The following is a 13,180-nucleotide window of genomic DNA, read 5'->3' as shown; positions in this document are numbered from 1 at the left end:
GGTCACTACTCTATTTGCACTGAACAATTCCTGAAAAGCCCAGAAGTGTTCGTGTAACTTCCAATGGCATCAAGCACACAGCGCTTGGAGAACGGTCCCCAGGCTGGGGGCTCTGGCTGACCACGACAACACAGGACAGAGAATGGAGCCAAGTTCCGGTTTCGCGGCTTCCTTCCTTTGTGATGTGGGGCCCGGCAGCCGGGGGGAGGAAATGCCGGAGCCAGGCCCCCTGGCTGAGAATCCCACTCTGCCACTTACTAACTGCGCAAACGTGGGGAAGTCTCTGTTTCTTAGATTTCGTCTGTGAATGGGAATACCATCTGGCTCTAGGGTCGTTATGAAGTTCAAATGTGTTAATGGAACAGAGTAAACGCCGTATAAGTGATTGCTAAGGAAAACAAAGTCCCCACCTACGGCTGGGGACCCATCCAAGTCCTGTTTTCTCGTAACGTTACCTGCCCCTCTCTGTGACACAGGTCAGCTCTGGTTTCGCGGAGGCGCGAGTCACTGAAGACCAGGAAAGTGTCACACTCCCCTGCTCATAGGAAGCCACCACCAGGTTCAGCACTAAAATCCAGGATTTCCTAAGGGCATTCAGGCTGCCTGCATGTCAAGTCCCTCAATGCAGCTTCCGACACCAGGGATTCTAGTCGCGTGGTCAGCGAGTGCCCATCGGGAGACAAGCGAGGCAGGGTTAACAAGAGGGGCCACACGGAAGACGCAAAGGAAGGTGGCCAAAAATACACCCACTGGGGAAGGCGCCCAGGCGTGGGGTGTGGGAGAGCCCCCTGGCCACTGGCACCGAAGTCTTAGGGCGTGAACGGCCCAAAGATGGCACTTACTTGAAAGACAGCTCATTGGTTGAGCTGTTTAACAGAAAGCCCCTCAGAGCCGCCAGGCAACGAGGACGACCCGGGTTACTGGGCGTCTCCCATCATCCCTCCTTCTGCAGAAGCACAGACACATGTGTCACAGGACAGACAGGGCAGCGGCCCTTCTCGGGCGAACCATCCTGTAACCTCAGCTGCACAGAAGGGCCAAACAGACGGGAGTGGCAGAACCAAGGCCTATGGGACGCAAATACATCCACCGGCTCCCGTCCATGTATACAAGACGACCCTGGCTGTTTTAGAGTGTTGCTCCTAAGAAATTAAAGACAATTCCGCGTGTGTCCATTTGTCAGTCACTGCTTTAAAAAGTCCATCTCTCCCAGTTAAGATTACTTCAGCAGTGAGTTTATGAAACTAGCAAAATGTAAAAGGCTGTATAAAAAATTTTTCTTGCCCGTTTCCAAGTTAGAAATAGTTGAAATGACTTGTATCTTTTATTTTCAAAAATCAGAGACAAAAAGATATTCCCAGCCAACAAGTGAGGGGCCAAGTTTCTGTCAAGGCCTGGGTTATAATTTGGAGAGCCAGAATTAAATTATACATCTTGAAAAGTGCAGTTTTCAGAGAGAGACATGATGTAAGGCCAGAGCAGGCAACGTTTAATCAGGCCTCAGGAACGCCACGCCCAGCCCCTCGACGTTCTAGAGGAGGCCTGGGACTTCCCAGTTCTGACTAGAGACCATTAAGATGTTTCTCCTAATTCTCCTGTCACGAGTCCCCACGAGGAAGATCATGGGGTTTAATGAACATGACTCACCCAGGCCTCTCACCCATGGCGACCTTGACCTCTGCGGAAGGTCCCGGACCCACATCACACCACCACGCCCCTTTCACGGTCTGGGATACAAAGCAAGGGAACAGAACTGTATCAGGTACCGAGTTTATATTCCACATCAGTGGTCCTCGGTCTTGGTTGCATGTTGGAATCATCTGAGGATTTTAAAGAGAATATCAATGACGAGGCCTTATCCCAGAACAGTTAAATCCTAATTTCTGGGAGTGGGCTGGGCCCTGGCATTAAAAGCAAAACAGAGCAATGACTCCAAAGTCAGACCTGCTGCTGGGTCCTGGGGCGCAGAGAGAAGGCACGGAAGCAGCAGGAACTTCTGTGCTGTGAGCTCAGGTGAGCCCTGCCCTTTGCACACCCCCAGTCACGTGGCCCCTGAACCCCCTGCCCGCAGATGCAATGACCTGCGTGCATCTCCTGGCTCCCAAGAAAGACCTACTCAAATACGCAGGGCTGCAGCCCTCAAAGACCTGCCTCCTAGGCCAAAACCCTGAGCAAAGCTTACAAAATTATTTTTTCTCGTAGCCTAGAAAGTCAGCAGCAGGGGCTGGCCCATTCTCTTCCTTAATGCAATTATGGTGCTGAGCCTGGGAAGCCTCGGTTCCAGGGAACAGCATCGATCTTGAAGGACCGAGGAATGTTAAGAGTGGGCTCAGGCAGAAGAAGCCTTAGTTGACGGCTCAGAGAAGGGGTTCAATTTCACAGGCACATGAGCTGGGATATGTTGAAATCGGGGTGTGGGTGGGAGGAGGATGGAGAATCTGTTGAAAGCAGCATTCTACCCATGATTTTTAGTCCCACCGGCCTCCCATAGGTCATCTCTATGCTCGGCTTTGGTTGAGAGAGCAAGAAAGACTCCCCTTAATAACCAAGTAAGAAAGAATCGAGTGTTTCCCATCTCTTTCGGAAACAAGTAGGTATGTCCATGCTTGAATCTGTCCCTGTGCTCCAGTGCTGCGGACAGTGACGAGGCTGGCACAGAGACTCACAGACGCTGGGCCCACCAACAGCTGCTCCCTACAGCCCCAGCAGGTGCACGCACAGAGCCCGGCTAACACTCGGCGCGAGAACAATGGTGTCGTTGTGACGCCAAGGACAAGGCCCGATGTTGACCATGACTGCACTGCGTTTGAGGAGGGAATGAGCTAGAAGCTCAGCCGCCGTTCTCTGGGGTTTGGTCCTCTGGTCCCAGGATCACAGCCGCAGACACAGTCGGGCACACACAGCACCACAGTGACGGCCGCTATCGATTACAGGACTCGGCCATCCAGAGAGCTAGTGGAATTTAAAAAAAAAAAAAGTCCCTCCAGAAAATGTATTCCCTGCCTTGGAACGTACCTTCTTCTCCCGTGGGCTGCGTCGCCACAGTCGCCGAGTTTACATTTACACCCAAATATGCACACACACAAAAAATTACCGATGCATCTCACTCCCCGGTGACTTCGTAACAGGTTGCTAGGTAACAGTGCACACAAGTCAGGTTTCAGGACCTCTAGTAAGCCACCATAAAATAGCTGCATGGGCCTTTTGCATAAATAGTGTGCATTTGTTATCTGTTTTCTTCTGCCAATTGATCAGTCGGTAAATACTGTGACTGCCAAACCGTAAACAAGTTCCCTTCAACAGCTAGCTGAGAAAACAGATCACAATGGAAGGCACGGTTTTTTACCTTCAACTACCAACTGGCTTCAGTGCTGGTGGAACTCCTGTTTGCAATTCTGGTTTTCAGGTAAGCCCCCTGGGACTGGGCCTGGAGTCAGTGACAGCCGGATGTGGGGCACCAGGGCTGAGCCGAGCCGGAGCGGCGTACCCTACACCAAGTGTTTTATCCCATCCTTCCTGCGGCAGGTCTGAAAACTTCCCAGCGTGGCCGAGTATAGGGAATAACCCTTACTAATAAGAGTTACTCACGCACCCTTGGTTTTCCCCATTAGTAAGGAGATGTCTGTCTCTCTGTGCTACGCTAAGTGAAGATGCCATTCACATTCCCTTGTTTTGCACCGGAAGAGCCCGGAAAAGGAGCCCCGTGGGCTCTGCTGTTGGCCGAGAGGCCATCGAGGAAGAACCAAAGAGGAGGGGGAGGTAAAAACTGAAGCGTCAACAGCAGAAGGGACACGAGAAGCTGCACCACCCTCCCTCCCCTCAGCATCCCCCCTCCTCGTTTCAGAAATGTTTCAGTATAAAACCCAGAAGTCTCTGGAAGCTTAGTTTCTCTTAGATGAGCTGGAAGAAGAGGAAGGTGGTGTGGGGGAGGGGGAGTAGAGAGTCTCCTGTTTGTCTGAGCCGGGTCAGATGCACTTGAACTCCTAGGACGTGCTCATTCCCAGCGCAGGACTGCCTCACGCACGCCTCCCTCACACCAGGGGTCTGCTCGCCTCACCGGACTCCGCTCTCTCTTCCTCCGCAGCTCAGCTCGTTTCTGCGCTGCCTCATTTCCACCCCCTACCTCTTCTTGTTCCTTCCAACTGGTGTCGGGCACTCCTGAGGGGCAGAGATCTGGGGTGTCGGGGACATTCCAGAAGACCTGACTGAAGTGTCACTGAGCATGGGGTCTTCAGAGGGAAACGGAACCTCTAATTCACCTGGCAATGACATTTAGTGAAATGCGACTCACAGTCCATTTAAAGGAAGGCGGTGACCAATTATTCTCCATTTAAAAGGGTATTGTCAGTCTCCAAAGAGCTGAAATGGCATTTGGAAATCATCGTGGGGACTGCCGTCCGCACTGCAAGACAGAACCGATTCTCAGCCGACCTCTTCCCACCCTCCACATCGCCTTTAAAATTTTAAATCGTACTTTTAAAAAATGAAATGAGTAGCAGCACAACCCCACCAAGTTTTATCATTCCAAAGACAGCCAGGCAGGGCAGGCTCCCTCGGCGTCTCTACACGCCCCATTCAACTCCACAAACTTGATCAAAGACATTGAAAACAAACAAACAAAAAGACAAAACTTAAAAAAAAAACACATATAATTTGATGGCGAAAGTGGTATCAATTGATAAAAATAATCGTTTACAATTTATATACTCCGTATCTTTCCAAATGGTGTTTGGGCAGTTGGAAAATCATTTTTTCAAAAATTCTAACTCCACTTTACGTGAGGTCAAATTCATAGAGACAGGAAGAGCAAGAGCGGTCCCCAGGAGCTGGGGGGAGGCAGGGACGGGAGTTACTGCTCAGTGAAAAGATGAAAAGAGCGGAGATGGGCAGTGATGATGGTCACACAACGGTGCGAACGTACTCTGCGCCGAAGACCTGCACACTTAAAAATGGTTCATTTCGTGCTGGGTGTATTTTACCACAATAAAAGGTTTTCCACTGGGGAAAAAAAAACAAATTCTAAGATCATCTTTACCATTTAATCAAATTTTAAAAGTCTCTAATTCCTAATAGTAGCCTCTCTATGTAGGCCCTTTGAAAAACTCTTTCAAATTGAAACCAAAGAACTTGAGGAATGCAAAATGAAGTGTTTCCACATAGCACTTTAAAGAACCCAAGGCAGAGACAAGTTCAGTAAGGGCCAAGGTCACACAAAGAACTGCCACGGAGCTGGCTCGCCATGTGACCTTTCCCCCACGACAAGAGTCCATAAAGGAGAAAAACCCAAAGGCCATCAGTCAGCTTTGCTGTTTCTAGACCCAAACCGCAGCCAGGCCTGCTTCCAAAGGACTGGGGGGAAAGTCCAGGGGAAAACGTGTAAAGGTGCAGACTATTAGAGTTTAACGGGACCTTGAAATCATCTAGTCCTACCGGTTCATGTTACAGATGAGAATACTGGCAGAGAAGGGCGGGGGGAGAGAGAGAGAGAATACAACCCTATTCAAGTACCTGACAGCTTCATGAGAAAATCAGACGCCATCTTAACAGAGATGTCCTGGCTGAACAATGCTGACGCACTGTTGGCCACATACTCGGAGGGGTCTTTCAGCTTTGTGTGGTTGGCCGGCCTGTCGGCAGCATTCAGGGTAAAGGAGGCTGGCAGGCCGTTATCTTCCTTGGGTTCCTCCTTCACCAGCAAAGGCGAGATGCCAGCCCCACCCTGGCTAGTCCTCTCTGGAGTGTTGGCCGTCATCATGGTCCCCACTAGCTCTGTCCCTCCTCCTTCCCTTTGCTGCCCCAGGCAGGCACTGTCACTGAGGTGGGGAGATCCCTTGACATCTGGGTCTGGGATCTCCTCCTTCACCTTGGCCTCTGTCCTCAGGAAGTGCTGGTGGCAGCGCATGTGCAGCTTCAGGCTGAAGTGGCGCGAGGAAGTGAAAGGGCACAGCTGGCACTGAAAGGTCTCTCCCCGGTCCTGGTGCTGATGAACCTGACGGAGAAGCAAGAACAGTGAGCTGCCCGCCGTGTGCTCGTGGGCCGCGCCTCGCTGTGCATCCCCACCAGCCATCAACAATCTGCTCACAGTACAGGGGGCTGGCCCGGGAAATCAAACAACCAGAGGGGGGCATTTCATGACTGCGCTCCAGGTGACCAGGTCGTCCCGAAACATAAAGCGGGTCCGCGTAGGTTAAGAGTCCATTATTAGAGCCGTGCGCACGGCGGAGGGTGGTGTCAGCCCGTGGAGGCCATCGGGGTAGAACCCTCTTAATAGTCTGGTCACCTGATCTCAGTCGGGGTCCTCAGAGAAAACATTACACACGGAGCAGAATGCAGACTTACCTAATTACTCGTCGGGGTCAAAAGAGGTCACCTGTCATGCAATTCCTCTCATAATAATAATACTTAGCGTGTTCCCAATGACTGTCGCCCAGAGAATTAGTGACGTGTTGCAAACATAATTTCAGTTTTTCAAAACGCTTTTCTAGGTCGTTAAGGACGTGGAACAAGATGTCTCCTGAGTGTTCCCATTTTATAGACAGGGAAACGAAGGCCCCAGGGCGAGTGGCTTGAGCGAAATTATGTGTGAAGAAAGCAGAGTATGCAGGGGCGACCGCAGTCGGACCCTCACCGAGGACTCTCAGAGAGAAGAAACCAGTGTCTCCCACCTCGGTAGCGTGGATGTCTGCAGTGGACATGTGCACGCTTGGAAACCCAGCTCCAGTCTTGTGTGCACGTCTGTACTGGTAAAAATTGCGAGGAACTTTTTTTTCTTCCTGTCACTACCAAATTTAGCACTTGAAAAAGTGAGGAAATCACTGCCCTGGCCCGAGCCGGGCTTCGAGCTGGCAGGTGCCCCTCAGCTTGTTAACCCCCCTCCCCTCTCTGCCGGGGTACTTCAGTGCTGCCCCGCCGCACCCTGCTATTTCAGGGCCGGCCCTCCCTTGCGTAAAAACTGCCAATTGCGTGGATTTGGGCCAAATGATTTGGGGAGATATGTGATCTGGGCAAACCAGTCAGTGGTGGGAATTCAAAAGCAAAACAAAACGGACACCTCGTCTGTCAGGGGTGACCTGAGTGGGATTTGAACTCCGGTCTCACCAAGGTTAGGGGCCAGTTTGTGAATCCGCCGCGCCACCTGGCCCATCTCCGAAGGCTCCCTTTCCAAGAAAGCAACTTTTACTCCAGCTGTTTATGCATTCTGAGTGCAATCCAAAAGTATTATTCACCAGCCAAAACATACTTTTAAATAATGTTGAGTGACCAACAAAAGCAAAGAAATTAAACGTTAATGGTGAGATCCTGTCGCTACAGCACCCCACTGTGGCTTTTTGAAAAAAACAGCAGAAGACATTCTGGGTCCCCCAAAGCATGAATTTTCTCAACAGAAATCACCATATATACTTAAATTCAGTTGCAGCCAAGGCTTGCCCACTGAAGCCCTTCTCTGCCACTTCTGGAGGGTCCGGGCGGTGCTGGGCTGGGATGCCACACCCACTGGCTGTGACCATCACCCGTCTCTGTGCTTTCACAACAAAGGGATCTCACTCTGGTGGAGCTGATCGGTCATTTGCTTTCTCACCAAGTCAGGAAGGTTCCCTACCACTTCTCCACCCAATGCATGCAGAGGTGGGCACCTTGGGGCCTCAGGTCACAGCCCCAGGAGACCCTGACAGGTCCTGCCCCCAGCCTGTCCTGGAACCAGGTGGTGAACGTCACAAGGCAGAGAGCTTCTGTAGTCCCTGGGAGAGTGCAGGGGGGCGGACTCCACCCTAGAAGTGTCCTGACATCCACTGACCCAGGGGAGGAGATGAGCTAGTCCAAGAACAGAAGCTCCAGAAGCAGCTTCTGGAAGAAGGAAAAGCACAGAGCGAGCCCCCGTTCTTGAGCCGGAGGGAGCCCTGGATGGAAAAGAGTCTGTAGGCGAGTATTTTATGTGGCTGCTTTTCCACTGGGTCCTGGCCTTGCTATATTTAGTTGTGGAAAAATCCATGGATGTGGTGTTGACTTTCGCACTTACAATTTTATTTGAGCTACACCTTCCCGAAGGGGCTGCGTACCCCATTTGGCCTTGGAGAGACGTGTTAACTCCATCCCCCCACTGCTGTGTCCCTCCTTCTCTTCTGACCGAAAAGCACTTTCTGTTACAATTTTTATTCTCTTCTACTTAACACTGACTTCAAGATCCTTCTTACTCTGCTCATGAGAAAACACACTTGTGTAAAGCACATCACAGTTTCCAGGACACAGAGTGATGTGCTTACGAACTGCTTTTTGCTTTTGCAGCAAAAGCAATCACCCACCCTCAGGGGTGGGAAGTGAAGGTGCTGTTTCATAAGTAGGTCCAACTCCTCAGGCGGAGGAACACAGGGAACCTCGAGAAACACCCGTTCCACCGCCCTTGGGGGACCTGGCCAGTCAGGGAAGGGGCTTCCCCAAGAGTCTCAGCTCCTTAGATGGCAGGCCCGAGACGAGTAGAACTCGGCACCCTGACTCTGGTCCACTTTTTCTTGCCATCACTTTGCCCGAGTTCTTTATCTTAGCAGTCCTCCTCACCTTTTCTGTTCAACTTCAGCTTACGGATTTCCCATTTAATTCCTGTAGGCTCGCTCATCCAGGAAAGTTGTAAAAGACTTAATGGAAATCTCAGATAACCCTGAGGAAGCTGGAGGCATTTACATCTCCTTCTGCTGCCACTCGTAAAAACATTTGCTCGGTACATGGAGGAGGAAAGGCAGGCTTACACAAACACACAGTGCCTGGCACCCAGTAGGAACACCGTCAACGCTGCACTGGTCGGACAAATAAAGTAGAATCCCATTTTGTTGTTAAATGAACCTCTATAATTAACGGGGAAGGAGATACACTAGAATGGCACTTAGGGTTATTTCTGTGTGATGAGATTAAGGGTCAATTTTATATTCTTTTTTTTAACCAGTTTTTCTAAATTAAACACTAAAGATATTATCACAAAAGGAGGAGACAATAACATTTATTTTAGAGAAATCCAATTAGACCATGTCACTAATTTATTTCTACATGTAAACGTTAATGTACTTCAGAAGGCTTTCGGGTAATAATTACCGTATTAGCTACATTTACCTAGTGTTTCTCCGTGCTGGGCTCTGTTAAGTGGCCGATTCCATTATCTCATTTAACTCTTATAATAACAACTCCATGAGATAGATCGCATGATTATTATGTCCATGAACAGAAATGGAAGCTTGGAGAGGTTAAATGATTTGCCCAAAGTCTCACAGCTACCAAAAGGCATGGGGCTGAGATTCTAGTTAAGGTTTTCCTGACCACACAGTCTGAGATCTTAATCTACAGGCGATGCTGCCCCCACTTCTTAGACAGAAATCGTTTTTAGAGAATTGCTCCATCTGGGTGATCTCTGGTGAAGGCAGCGGAGGATATCTATCCACTCCCGAAACCGCAGCTATCCGATTTCCAATGTGGACTATTATTTGCAGAATTTAGCAAAATTCAAGTATGTCTAATGAAAATAAAACCACGAATCCTTTGATGAAAGAATTATTTTTTTTTTAAAAAAAAAGGTCCGTAAGCGAGGTGCAGAGCAGAGACAAGAAACAGTACACCATTTGATAAAATTAAACTTGAATGAGCCCTTCTCACACTTCCCTTATCAGAAGCTCCGTCGGAGCTCAACAGGTTAGGACATGAGGAGTCTAAGCGAAGCGGTAACTCCGCACAGCTGCTTTATCGTGCGGGTGGTCGATCTGTCTTGGAAGCCTCGCGAGACCCCACCACCTGCAAAGCCCTCACCGCGCTCCTGGGCGACGTGGTCCTGGCCGACCATCTGTGTTATCACGGCCTCAACACATCTCTCTGCAGTTTCAGGGACGGTAGTTCCTGCTCTTGAAAACCCGGCTTTCCCCCCGACCCCCATGGGTTTATAAATAGGTTGTTTTACCTGACCCTGAGCTGAAACCAAGCTTGCCAGGTGTCAGGCGAGATGCAAGTTTTCTGCTCACTGAAGCTTTAAATTTGTCAGACCTGATTTCTGATCGTAGCGTAGGGCACAGTAATGAAAACAAATTTTACTTTTAAAGGAATTCCTTTTGAAGTCTCATCCTGCTAGCAAAATCCACTTTGCGGGTGTAAAATAGGAGGTTTTACTTTGGGAAGAGGTGATAGAGGATGAGGAAGGTTAAAGTCAAAACTAAGTAGGCTCCCTAAAATTCAGCCAACCGGAACTCCTGGTTAAGTGGATTCTGAAGATGAAGGGCATGCTACTCCCAGCAGAAAAGGGCAAATGATAGAAAACAAATAACATCATGAATTTAATTTTTTTTTACTTTCTAAGCTATTTCCTAAAGTCAATATAGGTTCTGTCTGCTTGCATTTTTTTTTCTAGAGCTACAATTATGAACAGTGATTACTGATGTAGTCAGAAGGATTAGACAAGATTTAGAAAAAAGCAAATATCTTAATTATGTACATAGACTATACTTCTTATGGCAGGGAAGTAAAAACTTTATAAACAATGTCAACAGCCAAGCCATATTGAAAATACCAATAAAAATTATTGTTATCATGATGACAGTTACTGAAATTACGTCACTATTAAAGAACATCTCTGTGACAGATGCTATACTACTACTATCTCCTTAAATACTAATGACAGATCTTCCAACATGCCCACTCCCACTCAACGGGTAAGAAAATTAAGCCTAAGGGCTCATGTGCTCAAGGCCACTTAGCTAGTAAATCGAGCACTAAGATTCAAATGAGCATTCAAAAGCACCTTCTCTTTTGATCTCGAGTTTCCTCCTTGAATTTCAGACAAAACCCTTAGTGGTGGTGGCATTTGCTAAAAAGATTTCTGGACAACTAAGTCTCCCCCCAACCCGTCTCACTTGAGAGTGGTGCACAGACGCTACTCAGTGCTCTATGTGTCCATCACAGGCACGAGCCCACCCGTGTTCAACAGGACATTGAGAACAATGTCCTTACCTGCCGGGAAAGTGTGACCCCGGGAATTATGACAGCTCCAACACAGACAGCCTCAGGGAGGACTCGGTCCTGTCAGGAAGGGCTGAGCCTCCCCCAGGGCTAACGTTGAAGCCCAGGTGTCTCTCAAAGTCCCCGCACCTCCTGTCAGGTGCTCCTCGGGTCTGTAAGCTGAAGAGGGCAGTATCTCCAGGCAGGCGGGCGGGTCCAAGCGCCCTCTCTCTGGGGGCACAGGTCCAGCAGCCCTTCCTGTCCTCTTTCCGCCCCTCCAAGCACCCCAGAGATGCATCACCATGCAAGGGTTGGTTAGGCTGCGGCTCCCCTAAGAGGGACGGCTCTACACTACATGTACGATTTAGATACTAAAGGTTCTCTCCGTCTTTAAGTTCTTGGTTGTAAATGGGAAACCAAGACCTTCACAAGAAGACCCTTTTCCAGCTGCTTTATTTCAGTTGCAATCTACCTTGTGACCTTGAGCCCGGCCACCCTGCAGTGGCCCCTCTCCTGCTCGGCTGTGCCTACCTCATCAAAAGGTCTGTCTGTGGCCGGCTTACCTTCATGTGGGATTTGAGATTGTCCTTGCGAGCACACCGGAACGGACAGAGTGGACACTGGTGGCTTTTTAAACCTGTGTGAATCACCATGTGCCGCTTCCAGTAACTCTTCCTTTTTATCACCAAACCGCATATCGGACACTGAAAAGGCTTTCCGCTTTCCTCTTCGGAGGCTTGGAAGAAGGAGAGAGAAAGGAACATTAAAGAAAACAAAGAAGACATATGCAGCGCTCGATCAAGAACACTAAAAACGGTTGGACGTTTTTTTTCTTGGCACTCCCGGGACGTTATCCACGAGGAAGTTTTGCGGCTGTTTTTCTTTAGGAAGAAACCCACGTTCATCTCATGACTCCCCTCTGGGATCCGTTTTTCGAGATCCGATTGCACTGGCACGTGGAAGTCTCACTTCCAGGGGCCGCCCCACACTCGGGAGGCAGACACCCCCGCAGAGCGGCTTCGCCCGCCCCGTCCTCGAGCAGCCCCGAGGAGCCTCCACTCGGGCTTTGTTTCCAGGAGAAAACTGCCGGACTCCAGTCCCCCTCTGAATTCCCGAACTTGGAAAACGACAAGAGATAAAGACAAATCAAACGAGACAGAGAATAACACACTGCAGGGACTCAACACTGAACGGCCACCATAAACCTCATACACCGAACTCCAGTGGAGACAAATTTCAGGATCCCCACCGCTGACTTGTTCAGTTATGGCTCGAGCAGATGCTGCCGCTGCCAATTTAGCCACTGGGAGTCTGAAGGTCAGGGTTTTCACCCCCTTATTCCTGTCCCTCTGGCTGCCGCTAACAAGATGCACTGCTTTCCTCTGCGCTGCCACGGCGCCCTGCTGCCCACTTTGGGAAGAACTACCGACTTGCTTCAATTTTTCAGAAGAGCAAACAAACCAGCTGGTTCCTCCCTCCAAGGAAATCTCAGCTCACAGTCTCCTCCACCATCTCCATGGGGAAGTGTCTCTGCTGTGACACCAAGTCGCCAATATCGACTGACATTGGTTAGTGCCACACCAGCCTTGGCCATTGGGAAATACAGACAATCACAACAGGTAGAATTCAGGTCTCAAACTTTCTTAGTCATGAGGGATCGGAAATATTTGCAAACGGTGACATAAATTGTAATACAGTCATTAAATAAAATCCATGAAACTATATTTTAAAAACGAGGTTTGCTTAAGAAGCTAATACAGAAGCGTGCTCAAGATATTCAAGAGTGAGTGGGGAAAGTAAGACATGCAACTATGTCTGGGGTGTTTCTATTTTTGTTTTCTAGAAAATGGGAATCAATTGCTGCCGAAACCATTAGGTGAAAGGTTGACAGGGAACTTTGTAGAGGACGGATCAGGCCAACAACACAAAACCACTGATCAATCCTAACGCCACTGAAAAGGGAAAAGACATCGGGCATCCTCTGATAAGCCACCTGTGAAATACTCTCACACAAAATTTAATCAGGCCTCTCGCTAACGAGCAGGTCCCTGGAAATACAGGTGATTTAAACAACATGCTAAACACACAAAGGGGACGGAAGCAGCCAAACTCAGAATGTGGGAAAAGCTGTAGGACGAATGACCCAGTTTCTTCAGCAAGGAAATAACATTTTTTAAAAGGGCAGGACTTATGGATAAAAAGACACGTGAAGACA

The 13,180-nt window shown here is 49.2% G+C and overlaps 1 protein-coding gene across 4 annotated transcripts in view; it reads right to left on the bottom strand.

The window, feature by feature from the left end:
• ZNF827 (zinc finger protein 827) overlaps positions 1-13,180 on the bottom strand; it is a 157,080-nt gene that overhangs the window by 103,716 nt on the left and 40,184 nt on the right. For all 4 annotated transcript variants that reach the window (XM_045831389.1, XM_045831390.1, XM_045831391.1 and 1 more), the window contains exons 3-4: positions 11,529-11,701; positions 5,509-5,989 (exon numbers count right to left, since the gene is read on the bottom strand). In XM_045831389.1, the coding sequence (XP_045687345.1) occupies positions 5,509-5,989; positions 11,529-11,701 (654 nt within the window). The remainder of the gene's footprint in view (positions 1-5,508; positions 5,990-11,528; positions 11,702-13,180) is intronic.

This window comes from Phyllostomus hastatus, unplaced genomic scaffold, assembly GCF_019186645.2.
Source record: "Phyllostomus hastatus isolate PE091 unplaced genomic scaffold, TTU_PhHast_1.1 phas_contig_159, whole genome shotgun sequence".
NCBI lineage: Eukaryota > Metazoa > Chordata > Mammalia > Chiroptera > Phyllostomidae > Phyllostomus > Phyllostomus hastatus.
This window is presented reverse-complemented; position numbering and strand designations above follow the sequence as displayed.